Source organism: Hibiscus syriacus, unplaced genomic scaffold (assembly GCF_006381635.1).
Source record: "Hibiscus syriacus cultivar Baekdansim isolate YM2019G1 unplaced genomic scaffold, ASM638163v2 tig00110785_pilon, whole genome shotgun sequence".
Classification (NCBI taxonomy): domain Eukaryota; kingdom Viridiplantae; phylum Streptophyta; class Magnoliopsida; order Malvales; family Malvaceae; genus Hibiscus; species Hibiscus syriacus.
This window is the reverse complement of record NW_024062862.1, coordinates 654,184-670,620: the sequence shown is the minus strand read 5'-3', so window position 1 is coordinate 670,620 and position 16,437 is coordinate 654,184. Positions and strand designations below refer to the sequence as shown.

General features: G+C 34.6%; 2 protein-coding genes across 2 annotated transcripts; one reads left to right on the top strand and one right to left on the bottom strand.

Annotated features, from left to right (window-relative positions):
• Positions 1-7,926: 7,926 nt before the first annotated feature.
• LOC120140500 (CEN-like protein 1) lies at positions 7,927-8,764 on the top strand. The gene is made up of 4 exons (XM_039155479.1): positions 7,927-8,133; positions 8,212-8,272; positions 8,392-8,433; positions 8,522-8,764. Exons 1-4 carry the CDS (start codon positions 7,933-7,935, stop codon positions 8,737-8,739), a joined length of 522 nt encoding a protein of 173 aa, XP_039011410.1. The 5' UTR covers positions 7,927-7,932; the 3' UTR covers positions 8,740-8,764.
• Positions 8,765-14,279: 5,515 nt separating this feature from the next.
• On the bottom strand, positions 14,280-15,499 carry LOC120140497 (berberine bridge enzyme-like 8). The gene has a single exon (XM_039155477.1). It carries the CDS (start codon positions 15,483-15,485, stop codon positions 14,385-14,387), a length of 1,101 nt encoding a protein of 366 aa, XP_039011408.1. The 5' UTR covers positions 15,486-15,499; the 3' UTR covers positions 14,280-14,384.
• Positions 15,500-16,437: the final 938 nt, after the last annotated feature.

The following is a 16,437-nucleotide window of genomic DNA, read 5'->3' as shown; positions in this document are numbered from 1 at the left end:
TTGCTATTAATTTTTTAAAAATTATAAAATGTCATTAAATTTAATGAATTATTACAAAATAGTCACTATAATGTTGTAATAAATTATAAAATTTTGATAATATAATAATTATTTTATAGTATTTAGATAAATTTGTTAATAATTTTATAATCTTTTAATAAATTTAATAAGTATTTTATAATTTTTTAAACTTTATTGACGAAAATGATCATTTGTATATAACTCAATGATATCTAATATACTTTATTTGAAAAAATATATTATACAAATTTTATTATTATAAATTATTACATCTACGGACTATTAGATTTTTGGTTTTAATATTATATATCATTTTAAAAATTATTATTAAATCAATCGATAATGAAATCAATTTGATTTTAATTCAATCTGTTTGATTTTAATATTATATTTTAATTCTCAATTATTATTGATTCACAAATATATCAATACTCAATTTTATAATATCATTTAAATCATCTTAATTTATTCGAGTGGTACAATCCGATTCTAGTAACATCAAAAAATAATATAACTCCATATAATATACATCAATTAGTATTTTTCTATTTAGAAAAAATATATTATTTGTTTTTATTTATTTATTCTGTATAAAGGGACTTTCGTACTTTACCAGAATTAAATGATAAAAATCAGATTTTTCAATAGTATGAATATTTTTTTATTAAAACATTTATTTTATCTTTTAATGCTAATAATTGTATGTTCCCGTGATTTTCTAAGTTTTTATATTTAAAAAAAAAGTTTACTAAGTTTAATTGTATACTATTTTTTACTAAGTTTAATATTTTTTTTTCAAATAAAGTATATTAGATATCGTTGAGTTATATACAAATGATCATTTTCGTCAATAAAGTTTAAAAAATTATAAAATACTTATTAAATTTATTAAAAGATTATAAAATTATTATTAAATTTATCTAAATACTATAAAATAATTATTATATTATCGAAATTTTATAATTTATTACAACATTATAGTGACTATTTTGTAATAATTCATTAAATTTAATGACATTTTATAATTTTTTTAAAATTAATAGCAAAAATGGTTCTTTGAAGAGGTTAGAAGAGCTTTGAAGACATAAGTCCACGTCTGCGCCAAGAAGAGGACGCGCAGACGTTAGAAGAGCTTCTGTCTTCTAAAAAACAAACGGTCTGCGAAGCCCAATGTCTGCGCAGCGCAGACATAAGAGTTTTAAAGACCTTAAACAGTGAAAATAAACACCACCTAAGTCTTTTAGATCCTTCAAAGTAACTTGTATTTTTAGCCTGGGGGTTTTAATAATTGATTTTAAATATTTTTATCTCAAAATTTTAAACTTTAAGCTCCCAAATTTTATGATTTTATATTTTAGTCTAACACAAATTCCTGACTTGGTCCCTGTAAAATTATATGTGGCTCAGTCCTAATTTTCCCAAATGGAGGAATTTCATAATCATCTCCTATTGTGTCCCAAATGTGAAGAGCTTGTAAATGAACCAATCATCGTGACAGTCCTAATTTTCCTTGCTCAAAAAATAAGAAAAAATATAATTTCTTTATTACTGAATTATATTTCCATTAAATGTCAAATATTGAATTTATACAATAATTTAAAAATTAAAAAAATATAATCAACAATGTGTAGAGCATGTTATTGAAATTACGTATTGAATTGATTTTTAACATATTCAAAATCACAACTTTCCAACATACACGTTGTTTAAGACCTGCCTTTGGGTACGGTGAACCTTAACTCAGGTTGCCAGTGAGCAGTTTCAGATAAAATTTGTGCCTTACTGCCTCGAATAGAAAAGGTGTCAAACCAATAAATCAGTCACGTAAAGAGCGAGTATAAGACAGAAAACTTGATTAAAAGTGAAGCTTGAAGACAGACAAAGAGAACACTAGGAAATATCAACTACTTAGCACAGTCGTCGTTTCCAGGACAATACAGGCTTCTCTTTTCCAGGTTTTATGTTATGAGTTTTAACAGTGATATCAGGTTCAGGAATATATAATAAACCACGTGTTAAAAGCACGTATTTGTTAGCTGTCAGTTATTTAGTCAATTAGTTTGTTATTAATATGTTAGTGTGTTAGTTAGATTAGTAACAGCTAGTGTGATTGTATATAAATGTCTTAGCCTTGTAAACATTATTTTGAGATGAAAAATAGATGAAGCACTTTTTCAGTAAATATTCCTTTTAACATGGTATCATGAGTCATACGATCTGTTTCCCGTGAATTCACTTCTCTTTGTTGTGTTCAACACTCGGTCAAAATTGTTTTAGGGTTTTCTTTCCTCTTTTTCCTCTATTTCATTTTTTTGCTATGGAGACTTCCGTGCTCGATTTCAATCACCTTTTTTTGCATGCTTCTGATGCACCTGGGTGTTTTCTCGTTTCGCATCAACTTCTTGGCGTCGAGAATTATGGTGTATGGAGCAGATCTATGAAGATTGTCTTGCTTACGAAAAATAAGTTAGGTTTTGTTACTGGTGATTGTCGTAAAGAAAATTTTGACAAATTCCTGCATTCACAATGGGAGAAATGCAATGCTCTTGTAATCTTGGATTCTCAATACGATGAGTAAATAGTTTTCGACTGGTATTGTTTTCGTGTCCAGTGTTTCTTTGCTTTGACAAGACCTGAAAGAGAGATTTGATAAGATCGATGGATCTAGGACGTTCTTCCTTCATCGTGAAATTGCTTTGTTAACTCAAGGTGATTCCATAATATCATCTTATTTCACTCGTTTAAAGTTACTTTGGGATGAGTATGAAGCCTTATTTCCAGTTTCTTCTTGTGGTTGTGAACTTTCACAACACACCTCTGTTCATCATGCTCAACATAAAATGTTTCAATTTATCATGGGTCTCAATGAGAAGTATGCTGCTGTGCGAAGTTAGATCCTACTTATGCAACAATTGTCGTCTGTAAATCACGCGTATTCAATGCTTGTTCAAGAGGAATCGCAGAGGGTTCATTCTTCTGGTCTTTCTCCTATCTCTGATGTCTCTGTTATGTACTCCAATTCTGTTGGAAACGGTGATCGGAAGCGGTTTACTGGTGTGTGTGATCATTGTAAGATTTGAGGACATAAGCGTGAGAATTGCTACAGATTAATAGGTTTTCCTGCCAATTTCAAATTTTCCAAGGAGAAATGGAGTCAGGTGGCTTTGGCTTCTAATCGATTTGTTCTTGGTTCTCACAATTAGGCCAGTCTTCATCCACAACATGTTGCTGCTTTCAGTTCTCCTAATGTTGCTCCTGTGTTTACACGCGCTCAGTACAACCAAATTCTCGATCTCTTGAATAAGGAGCCTTCCGTGGATTCAACAATAAACCTTGCAGGTACTGTTTCTGACAAAACTGGCTTGACTAGTCTTTCTTTCAATTGGATATTGGATACAGAGGCCATTGACCACATGTTATCTGATTTTCAAAGGCTAATTTCTCCTATTTCGTATAACTCAGAATCTAGGCTTGTACATTTACCCAATGGCCAAACAACTCATATCACGCATATAGGTTCTTTTTGCCTTAACCATGATCATTTTATTATCAATGTTTTGTTTGTTCCTAAATTTTCTCATAACCTCTTATCCGTTTCCAAGTTAACTAAAGAACTTAATTGCATTATTTCTTTTTACCCTGATTTTTGCATTCTACAGGATCTCCCCATTGGAAGGATGAAGGGGATTGGTAGATAGTCTCAAGGGCTGTATTTTTTTGATGTTTCTACTTTTGGTTCTGGTATTTCTTCTACTTTTCATTGTAATTCTGTTTTTCCATGTTCTTCAGCCTCTGCCTCTTCAACTTGTATGAGTCATTCAAATGTTAATAATACTAAGCTTTGACATGCTCGTTTAGGAATTTTTTCTTTATCTAATTTGCATAAAATACCATACTTACAATCTTACAAGTTTCATGTTGACTGTATATATAAGTGCTCAATTTGCCCTCTTGCTAAACAGTCTAGGTTACCTTTTCCACACAGTACTTCTAGGGCATCTAAACCTTTTGGTTTAATCCATATTGACCTATGGGGGCTTATAGGATCTCTACTCATAGTGGTTATAGGTCCTTTATCAACATTATTGATGATCATACAAGGATGTCCTAGGTTTTCTTATTGAGGCTTAAGAGTGATGCAATTCTTTATTTAAAACAATTTTTTGCCTATGTCACAAACTATTTTTCAGTCACAATCAAATTCATTAGAAGTGACAATGGTTCTGAATTCTTTGCCAATGAATGTTCCTCTTTTTTCTCTTCCTTAGGCATTATTCATCAAAGTTCACGTGTTCATACTCCTCAGCAAAATAGTGTTATTGAAAGAAAACATAAACACTTGTTAGAGGTGGCTAGAGCCCTCAAATTTCATTCCAAAGTTCCTGTTAAATTTTGGGGAGAATGTGTCAACATAACTTGTTACATAATCAATAGGTTGCCTTCTTCTTCTTTAGTTAGACAAAGTTCTTTCAAACTTCTTTATGGTAAGCCACTTAACATTTCCCATATGAGGGTTTTTGGTTGTTTATGCTATGTCACTCAACCAAACTACAAAGACAAATTTTCTTCAAAAGCTATACCTTCCATTTTCATGGGATATTTGACAACTCAAAAAGGATACCTACTATTCAATCTTGATAAAAAAACCTTATTTGTTAATCGAGATGTGAAGTTTCATGAAGATATTTTTCCCTTTTCATTTTCCTACTTCTTCCTCTTCACATTTTTTTCCTGTTCAAGATATTTCTCATTCAGATTTTCTGGTTATCCCTTTTCAGCCTACTCAGCCCGCTTCTTCCTTACATCCCTCTTCCTCTTCTATACCTCTTGTTTCTTCATATCAGTTTGTATCATCTCAAGCTTCAAAAAATGCTCATTCTGATCCAATTCCTGCTCAAACTCAACCTCTTATTTCTGATGATTCTTTGCCCAGTAACATTCATATTGCTCCTAGGCAGTCTACTAGCTAGGGTTAAAAAATAGCCTGCTTGGTTACATGATTATGTGCATTCCTACTAATCTTCCTCTCTTCCAGGTACTTATCCTATTTCTAATTTTCTTTCTTATCCTCATCTATATGTTAAAACTCAACTTTATCTTTATTATCTTTCTCATTTGGTTGAGCCTAAGACTTATAAAGAAGCCATTCAAAATCCTGCTTGGATTCAAGCCATGAATGAAGGGATTTTAGCTTTGGAATCAAATAATACCTGGTCATTTGGTATGAGTTGTATGTTAACCTAGTGACTCATATATGATAAAATATGATCTCTTAATCTCAAATGATTATCATATTTCAATAAGCATGTTAACGTCTAACCCAGACGACCATTAAATTTTTAATGAAAGAGGACGAGTTTGGAATATAATGAATAGTCGATTGATCATTTTGTAATTTTTAACAGTCGGTGGACTCCACAAAACAACTCCTTATAGTTAGGAAATCATTTTATAATTTTTAATAATCGATGACTCAACATAACAACATCTTATAGTCGAAAGACTATTTGTATACTTTACTCTATTTAAATTTAGAAATAATTATTAAATTGATACATTTATTGACTTGATAGTTTCATAGTCAATCAAATTATTAATACGATATTGATTGATAAAAAAACAACGGAATTAATATCATATATCACAAATTAATTAACTATTAAATCTACATATAACATCATATATTAATTTATTTTATTTTCAAAGTATGATTGGTATATATATATATATATATATATATAGTAAGCTTAGATTTTACAACAACACTTACGGGACAGCCATGAAAATAACATGGCAGCTTTTAGCCTTTTAGATCCTTCTATATCAGCTCTCGATACTAAGTCTTTTAGATCCTTCAAAGTAACTTGTATTTTTCGCCGGGGAGGTTTTAATAATTGATTTTAAATATTTTTATCTCAAAATTTTAAACTTTAAGCTCCCAATTTTTATGATTTTATGTTTTAGTCCAACACAAATTCTGGACTCGGTCCCTGTAAACTTATATGTTGCTCAGTCCTAATTTTCCCAAATGGAGGAATTTCATAATCATCTTCTATTGTATCCCAAATGTGAAGAGCTTGTAAATGAACCAATCATCGTGACAGTCCTAATTTTCCTTACTCAAAAAATAAGAAAAAAATATAATATCTTTATTAATGAATCATTATTTGTATAATAATATATATTCATTATAAGATGATCCTCCTAATTTAACTTATTTCGTTCATAACATAAAATTTTAGCTTAAAAGAAGTTCCATCCTATTAAGCTAAATGATACTCTATATCTCCTTTCCCTTTTTAAATTTATAAATTTGTTTGCGTATGGAGTGAAACCCCCATACAAAAGCTGAAATCCCATTTGTTGGAAGATATTATATGCAAGTGGGAAAAAAAGTTAACATTAGCGCAGCCTACTACTCTACCTCCCCTTATCCCATTACGTATGGGAATAGGGTCAACTAATTTATTCTAACGAACCCCATAAGCCAACTAAGTGTTAGATTCCAAATATTGTCACGAAATAAGCATATTTGTATCCTAACAAGCAATCCGAACCGTCCAGCTGTTAATTTCTTGATGTCTCCCGAAATATACATGTCTTCTTCATAAATGTTGAAGCATTGCTTTTGTTCCAGATTCCTTGGATATTTGTAGTAATATTGAATTCCGGTTGAACGGGAAAGCACTCTCGGTAATGTATAATTCATCGACACTTAATCCAACACGTGTCGGTAATGGTGAAGCATCTTCGAATCATTAAGCTTCAAACCATGATTTTAAATAGTGTTTGCGGCCGCGTCGTGTTTGCGGACACAACGGATGCCATCGTGGTCACTACGGGTGTCGCGGTTATGAATTTTTTAAAAATTTCACACAACTTATCTTAAAACATAATAATTATAATTATAATTATAATTATAATTATAAAGAGATATTTTAAATGAATTTTAGAGTGCTTTAATTTCAATAATTTTAAAATTTGTATATACATAAAGTTTAAAAAAAATTAATGTATTATTGAATTTGAATTATACATTAGTTTAACATGATAATAAAATGTAATGAAATATAAAAAAATAAGGTTGAAATGTTGAATGGAATTTGAATAAACTTAAAGAATACAAAATAATTAAATTAAATAGAATTAAAATAAAAGTATAAATTTAAATTGTAGAAATTTAGATTATTAAAATTAGGACTAAATTAAAAAAACTAAAGTTTACATTCTAAATTTAGGATTAAATTATAAATTTTAAAAGGTGGGAGGATGAAAAATTAATATATCCCTTGAAAATATATTTTAGAATTTATTAAAAAATAAAAAAAATATGAAATGGGAGTGGGAGTAGGAGTTAGACAGCCCAATCTATATTTTCCTTGAATTGAAAATCATATTTTAATAGGTGAAGAAAAGTCTAAACGTGGACATCTCTTTCAATTAAAAAAGAAGAAAATTTCATAAGCTTTGCCTTTATCCTCTCCAACTCCCATCTTCCAACTCTCAAAAACTCCTTCGAGCGTCGATCATATTCAACGGTGGTAGACACCGTGATGATAAACATGTAAATAAAGAAAAAAAATCATATATTCTAAAAAACTCCCGTTATTGGCGTTATATGCCATTACCGGTTAAATTACGAGCGTCACATACCGCTATCGACATGAATCTGTTATCCACCCTTAAAATCGTCAATATCAGTTTCGGACGGCAACGACACTGCAAAATAGTGGCCGCTATAGCGTTTGCATTCCACTATTTGAAACATGCTTCAAACATAAGCTCACTTTAGATCTCTTTCACTCTTCTTTTTATCTATAAAACCTCTCATGTATCTTCTAAACTCATCGCATCGAAGCCCCTTCAAAACATAAATAACTTTGTCTCTAGTTCTCCAGTCTCGACTTCATTATGTCAAGGGTTCCCGACCCACTAACCGTTGGAAGAGTTATAGGAGAAGTGGTGGACAACTTCAGCCCAAGTGTTCAAATGACCATAACTTACAACACCAACAAACAATTCGCCAATGGCCACGAGCTTTTGCCTCTGGTAATCGCTGCTCGACCTCGGGTCGACATCGGCGGTGACGATTTGAGAGCTGCTTACACATTCGTAAGTCCCGCAAAAAAAACCCTAGCATTGTACGGTTATATATGCATTTGTTTTTTATCTTCTTTTCTACCTTTATAGATCATGACAGATCCTGATGCTCCAAGCCCTAGTGACTCATTCTTGAGAGAAGCATCAATATCAACTCTCCATCTCTCTCTCTATATATGTATACATATATATTCTTCAATATGTATATATAGTTAGATATAAAGTATGAGATTTCTAAAACGTATTCCATTCACGTATGTTTGTGTTGCAGGATGGTGACTGACATCCCTGGTACTACCGATGCTTCATTTGGTGAGTTTCAAAATATGCATATGTACTTTTTAGCCTATAAAACCTACATAATTTTGGGGCTCAAATCGATTTTAAACGACGAGTGCAGGGAAGGAAATTGTTAGCTACGAGAGCCAAAATCCGGCAGTCGGCATCCACAGATACGTATTCGTACTGTTCAAACAGAGAGGAAGAAGAACGGTGAGTCCACCGTCTTGGAGGGATTACTTCAACACCAGGAGGTTCTCAATCGAGAATGGTTTGGGCCTCCCTGTGGCAGCGGTGTACTTCAATGCCCAGAGAGAAACTGCCGCAAGAAGAAGATGACTATGGCGGGAAGCATCCATGGTCCATAGTCTTGTTGGAAATAAAACACTCACACAAACAACTTTTATTGAAACTCAAAGAAATATTACAAGAGCACTCTCACTCAAAAACAAGAACTACAACTCACTCTTATAAGACTTTGCTTCTTCACTCACTTAGAAGCTCTTAATTTTCTTGATGCTTAAACTACAATGGGAAGGTATATTTATACTACTTAAGAACAATCCTACACCACACAAATAAACTAATTTAAACCATTGCAAATTCAACAAATACCTAACTCTCACCTAACTAAATTGATGTAAGCAATGACATCATTACTTAAATGATGTAAGCAATGACATCTTTACTTAAATGATGTAAGCAATGACATCAATTTAGTTTGGGTTTGGGTTTAGGCTCCCATAATGGATCAAGTTTATGATCCAACACCCCCCTTAAACTTGATCTTGTGACCTCTAGTAAGTTCCTTAATCTTATGAAGTCTTCACTTTTCAGTGGCTTGGTAAAAATATCGACAACTTGATCTTGTGACTTCACGTATTCAACTTCCACATCGTTTCTTGCAACACACTCCCTTATATAGTGGTAGCGAATGTCGATGTGCTTGCTTCGATCATGGAATACTGGATTCTTTGCTAAGGCAATGGCTGACTTGTTGTCCACACAAACCTTGGTAGGCTCTTTTTGTATCAAACCTATCTCCTTCAATAGATTTCTAAGCCAAATTGCATGACAAACACATGAGGTAGCAGCAACATATTCCTCTTCACAAGTGGACAATGTGACAATCGGTTGTTTCTTTGACATCCATGTGAAAGCAATATCTCCCATGAAAAATACGAATATAGTAGTGCTCCTTTGATTATCTATGTCTCCACCCCAATCACTGTCGCTATATCCAACAAGCTTGTAATCATTAGAAACTGAATAGAACAAGCCGAAGTCAATTGTACCTTTCAGATAGCGAAAAATTCTCTTTGCATCTTTAAAATTGGTGGTTGTTGGAGATTCCATGTAGCGACTGACCAATCCAACTGCGTGAAGAATATCGGGCCTCGTGCAAGTTAGATAGCGTAGACTTCCCACCAAACTTTTGAAGAATGTTGGATCTACACTTTCGCATTCTTCATATTTGGACATCTTGATCCCGTATTCTGTTGGTGTGCTTATTTGCTTACAGTTCTCCATCTTGAACTTCTTCAGTATCTCCTTTGCATAGCTTTCATGTGAAATAAAAATTCCATCCTTTTGTTGCTTAACTTCAATGCCAAGGTAGTACGCCATGAGTCCCATGTCTTTCATCTCGAATTCCTTCATCATCATATCCTTGAATTCTTTAAACGTATTTGGGTTGCTTCCGGTGAAGATCAAATCATCCACGTAGAGACACACGATCAAAATATCTCCATCTTTGATCTTGATATATAGAGCTTGCTCGTAGGGACATTTATTGAAGCCATTCTCTTGGAAGTACTTGTCGATTCGACTATTCCATGCTCTTGGTGCTTATTTTAGCCCGTAAAGAGCCTTCTTCAACTTCAACACCTTGTCTTCGTGCCCTTTGACTTCGTAGCCTGATGGTTGCTGAATGTAAACTTCCTCTTCAAGAACTCCATTTAAGAAGGAAAACTTTGCATCCATCTGCTGTATCTTCCACTTGTTTTGAGCTACCAAAGAAATGATTAGTCTGATAGTCTCCAATCGAGCAACAGGAGCAAATACCTCATCATAGTCAATTCCAACATTTTGACTATAGCCTTTAGCAACTAGCCTCGCCTTGTGCCTTTCAATCTCTCCTTTGGCATTTTGCTTTGTTTTGTACACCCATTTGACACCTATCGCCTTATATCCTTTGGGAAGTGAGGTAAGTTCCCATGTGTCATTCTTCTCGATGGCCTTGATTTCTTCGTCCATCGCATCTCTCCATTTTTTTTCTTGTATCGCTTCTTGAAAGCTCACTGGTTCACAATCGGCAAACAGACAAAATAATGTAAGATTATCTTGTCGTTCAGTTACCTCATAGAGATCTCTAAGGCTTCTTGTGCGTTGCACAACTCTTTCACTTTGACTCCCACTTGACGATGACGAAGGTGATGAGTCTCCTTGAGTGGTTGATGTTAGTGAAGTGGGTGGAGTTGCAAGCTCTTGTTGAGATTCATCTAGTTGTTCCCTCATTGTCTGCTCATATTCTTCAAACTGAGGAAAATAATTGAAGTCATTTTTATGAGAGTTAAAATCCCATTCTCCTTCTTCGTTGAAGACCACATCTCGACTAATCACAAACTTCTTATTGTCTGGATTGTACAACTTGTAGCCCTTTGAATTAGCATCATAGCCGATGAAGATAAAACTCTCGCTTTTATCATCAAGCTTCGTTCTTCTCTTGTCTGGTACGTGAACATGGGCTATACTTCCAAAGGTTCTCAAGTGGGAAATGTCAGACTTTCTTTTACTCCATGCTTCTTGCGGTATCTTTCCCCATACACTTATTGTTGGAGATCGGTTTGTCAAGTAGACTGCACACGCTACTGCTTCCGCCCAAAATTCCTTGGGTAGTTTCTTGCTTTTGAGCATGCTTCGTGTCATGTCGAGGATTATTCTGTTCTTTCTTTCTGCCACACCATTTTGCTGGGGGGATCTAGGAACTGTCGTTGGTCGATGAATTCCATTTGCTTCACAGAACTCTTGAAACTCCCTGGAAGTAAATTCTCCACCTCGATCGGATCTCATGGCTTTGATCTTTCTACCGCTTTCTCTCTCTACTGCTGCTTTGAACTTCTTGAAGACTTCAAAAACTTCTGACTTCTGTTTCAAGAAATATACCCAGGTTTTTCTTGAAAAATCATCAATGAAGAGAAGAAAATAGTTACTGTTACCGAGAGAGCTTGGCTTGATCGGTCCACACACATCGGTATGGATGAGCTCAAGTGGCTTCTCGGCTCTTGTCTCTGACTCCTTTGGAAAGCTTTTCCTGAATTGTTTCCCGACTAGACACCCTTCACAAAGCTGGTCATGATGGTTGATGCGTGGTAATCCCTTCACCATCTCCTTCTTAGATAACAGCTCTAGACCTCCAAAATTGAGATGCCCAAATCGAAGATGTCAAAGCCATTATGCATCTTTGTAGCAAGCTTTCAGGCACTTTGTAACATCATTTTGTATGTTGATCAAGAACATTCTATTCTTTGACATCGACACTTTAGCAATGAAGTAATTCTTATCATCTTTTATAGAAATATTATAATTATTCATATGAATATCATAACCTTTCTCTACCAGTTGCCCTAAACTTAAGATGTTACTTTTCATATTGGGCACATAGTAGACATTTAAAATAAATTGATGTCTTCTTTCTTTCAAACGGATAAGAATGTTACCTCTCCCTTTCACTGCTATTGTGGAATCATCTCCAAACGAAACATTTCCGCTTACTGACTCGTCTAGCTCTACGAACATGTTTTTCCTTCCACACATGTAATTGCTTGCACCATTGTCAAGATACCAGGAATTTGCTTGGCCACCATCAGTTTCCTTTCGTGCTAGAAGAAGAGTTTCTTTGCCATCTGTCTTTTCCTCCACGTAGTTGGCCTTCTCCTCAATTTTATTGTTGGGAGCTCTACATTCTGAAGCATAATGCCCAAACTTCTAACAATTATAACATCGAACTTGAGATTTGTCATGCCTTGAGTTCGGATTGATTCTTCCACGGCCTCGTGTTGAGCTTTCTCCTTTCTCATAGTTGTTGTTGGAATTGTTATTGTTGGAATTCCAGCCTCGTCCACGACCTCGACTTTCACCTCGTCCATAACCTCTACCTCTGCTTTGGCCATGTTGGTTTCTATCATTGCGTTGGCTTTCATGCATATCCTTGAGTTGCAACTTGAGGAGTTGCTTAATAAACTCATGCTTCTTCTTATGCTTTTCTTCGTATGCTTGCAATGATCCTTGGAGTTGTTCGATCGTCATTTCTTCCAAGTCTTTAGTTTCTTCAATCGTCACGACGATGAGCTCAAATTTGGGATCCAACGAACGGAGTATCTTCTCTATTATCCTCACATCTTCTAACTTTTCACAATTTCTTTTTAATTGATTAGAAACAACTACTACTCTTGAGAAATAATCTGAAATAGACTCATATGCTTTCATATGTAAGGATTCAAATTCACCTCTTAATGTTTGGAGACGAACCTTCTTCACTTGCTCGGATCCTTTGTAAGAGGTTTGCAGCTTCTCCCACGCTTCCTTGCTAGAGCTTGCACTTGAAATCTTTTCAAAACCATCATCAACTATGCTTGATAGATGAGGTAGAGAGCCTTCTTGTCTCTCTTTCTTGAATCCTTCAAAGTTGTCTTTTGATCTGGTGTAAGAGTAGCAAAAGCATCATCATCCGCATGCTCATTATAGCCTTTCTCTGTGATATCCCATACATCTTGTGATCCAAGAAGTGCCTTCATTTTGATACTCCAATTGTCGTAGTTATTGTTGTTGAGTGTCGGAACTTGGAATAGTGCCATCCATTTGCCATATCTCTCAATATAATGAGAATTTGCAAAATCAGATTGCACGGATGAATCCGGAACGTCAAAAAAACCTTGGGAGGGACTTGGACAACTCGATAAAGGGGCTCCAACTCGGTGAGTCAAACTCGATTTTCTGGCAGCAGTCTTCCGACGGTGCGTGGCGGTGCGTCAGAACTTAGATTGAAAAAATTCTGGCGGCGTCGAATTCCTCTCGTCGAGACCTTCGATCTTTCTAACTCGCTCTGATGCCACTTTGTTGGAAATAAAACACTCACACAAACAACTTTTATTGAAACTCAAAGAAATATTACAAGAGCACTTTCACTCAAAAACAAGAACTACAACTCACTCCTATAAGACTTTGCTTCTTCACTCACTTAGAAGCTCTTAATTTTTCTTGATGCTTAAACTATAATGGGAAGGGGTATTTATACTACTTAAGAATAATCCTACACCACACAAATAAACTAATTTAAACTATTACAAATTCAACAAATACCTAACTCTCACCTAACTAAATTGATGTAAGCAATGTCATCATTACTTAAATGATGTAAGCAATGACATCTTTACTTAAATAATGTAAGCATGACATCAATTTAGTTGAGTTTGGGTTTAGGCTCCCATAATGGATCAAGTTTATGATCCAACAAGTCCATACATAATAATATATAGATATAAAAATCCAGATCAGAAAAAGGAAGAAAAAATTACTAATATTAAGAATCAAACATTATCGATCTCTCCTGGATTTAGGATTTGACACGTATGTTTCCTGTGAGATTATTTTACAAATATATAAGAATCAATCTTGTACGCTGTCGTCTGCTAGATTCGGTGACAGTCATTATGTAAGAACTAGGTTTCGATTCTCCTGTCTGCGTTCAGATATAATGCTCAAATGCAGATTTTGTCGCGTTACTGCCTTGTGGGTGCCATTGTATTTTCTGATAAGTATTTACTTTAAATTTGATATTAGTGTGAATTAAAAACTTAATTATTATTATTAAACCCAAAGGTATTCTTATTTCTCAATGCTAATAAAGTTCACTTTGAGCTCCATTGCTAACAATTAAAGCAAAAACAGACAGAAGATTAAAACCATGACCTTATTTCTATCCATTATGCAGCACTGTTTTGCACTGTCCAATTAAGCAAAATCTCCAATGGTTGGTTTGGGAGTCCGTTGTTTACCATAAGCGATTGGATATAACTCATTTCAGTGCAATTTTGTCTTGTTAATCCTAGCTCGGGAAATCTCTGCTCCATTAATGGAAGAAGCTCGTTAATTGTGCCGAGAAACAATGAACTAAAGATCGCTAGAACTGTTTTCCTCCCGTCTTGAGTTGAATTAATGCCTCTCAGTATAACGGTTGAGTACACTTCATCGGGAAGATCACGAGCGATGTATTGCCATCGATGGACGACTTCGGTCGCGTTTTGTTCGAGGACCCGGGTGACGGAAAACACTGTCACGTTTGCCGGAACGGGAACCAGACTTAGTTTCCAGGAAAGGACAATCCCGAAGCTACCGCCGCCGCCGCCTCGAATAGCCCAAAACAAATCTTCCCCCATGGATTTTCTATCGAGAACCCTTCCGTTTACGTCGATGAATTGAGCATCTAGCACATTGTCAGCGGCAAGGCCGTATTTTCTGAGCAGTAACCCGAAACCTCCGCCGCTAATATGGCCACCGACGCCGATTGTATGGAAAACGGCAGCTGGGAAGGCAAGTTTAGTACTTTTTTCTGCAATTCTATAATAAAGTTCACCGAGCGACGCACCGGATTGAACCCATGCAATTCTATTTTCAACGTCAACATCCACCGATCGGAAGTGAACCAAGTCGATGATAATGAAAGGGACTTTGGCGATAGACGAGAGACCCTCGTAATCATGGCCACCACTTCTGGTTCTTGTTTGTAGCCCATGTTTTCTGGAACAATGAATGGTTGCTTGAATATGGGATATCTGCGTTGGTGTTACAATGACCAAAGGTTTCGGGGTATTGGTTGAGTTGAACCTAAGATTCCATAACGTAGAATCCAAAACAGATCCATACGAAGAATTTGTTCGTGTGAAAATTAGTTTGGAAATTGAAGAATCATTTGAACGAAGGGAAAGACACTGGAGAAAACTTTGATGAGGCAAAGTTGCCCATGAAAACGAGAAGAAAGCAGTCAAAACAAGAGTGAATAACATTGAAAACTGTGGGGACTTCATTTCTTAAGCTTACTTTTTCTTCCTGTGTGTACAAATGAAACGAGAAAGCTCCATATTTATAGCATCGTTTAGCAGAAACTGGATACTTAACGCGCCTCATGTGTATTTTTTATATATGATTTTGAACCATTCATACTTGACCATCAATTAAATTCAACCTTGACTATGAAGTTTTCAGATTTATTCATTGAAAATTTTGTTCTTTCTTTTTCCCAAGAAATGGAAGGTTTGGATGTCGAAATCAACTGTAGTATTATTTTGGTTCAGTTCACAACTAAAATACGAAGATTCAAATTCACAATTTATGTTACGTAAGTGATAATTATAAAAATTTCACCTTTTGTTTCTTATATTTGCACTCTTCAGTCCGGCAATGAGAATATAATATCATATGTTACGGGGTATGATTGCATCATGCATGGGTTTCATTATAAATTAGTTGACCCTATTCCCATATGTAATGAGGTGAGGGGAGAGGTAAGGTAGTAGGTTGCCCCCAACGCTAGGTAGAGAATAGCTTCCGTGGAAGATCTCGGACAGTCAGAATTATGAATTGTTTACCGTGAGACTCGATCCCACGACCACATTACATGGGTTTCACTATGTTGGCAAAAAGAAAAGAAAAACTGATTAAACTGTTAAAAAATAACAAAATTTTGAATGAAGTCAATAAATGCATATTTTATGGTTTTAAGGAAAAATGATGATCTACCTCCAAAATCATGAACCTTGACACTAATTATTAATTTATATAGTATATTTTTATCAATTTATTAAATATTACAAATTTTGAAGTAAGTTATGTTTTCTGGTTCAGTCTTACCAAACATACGAAAATTTTTAAGTATAGCAGTCTTCTTTGACTTATTAAAATCTTGGACCGATAAGATAATAATAAAAATGATTATTCGTGGCATATCTATTATTTATATTTGAAGTCCCTGATAAGATA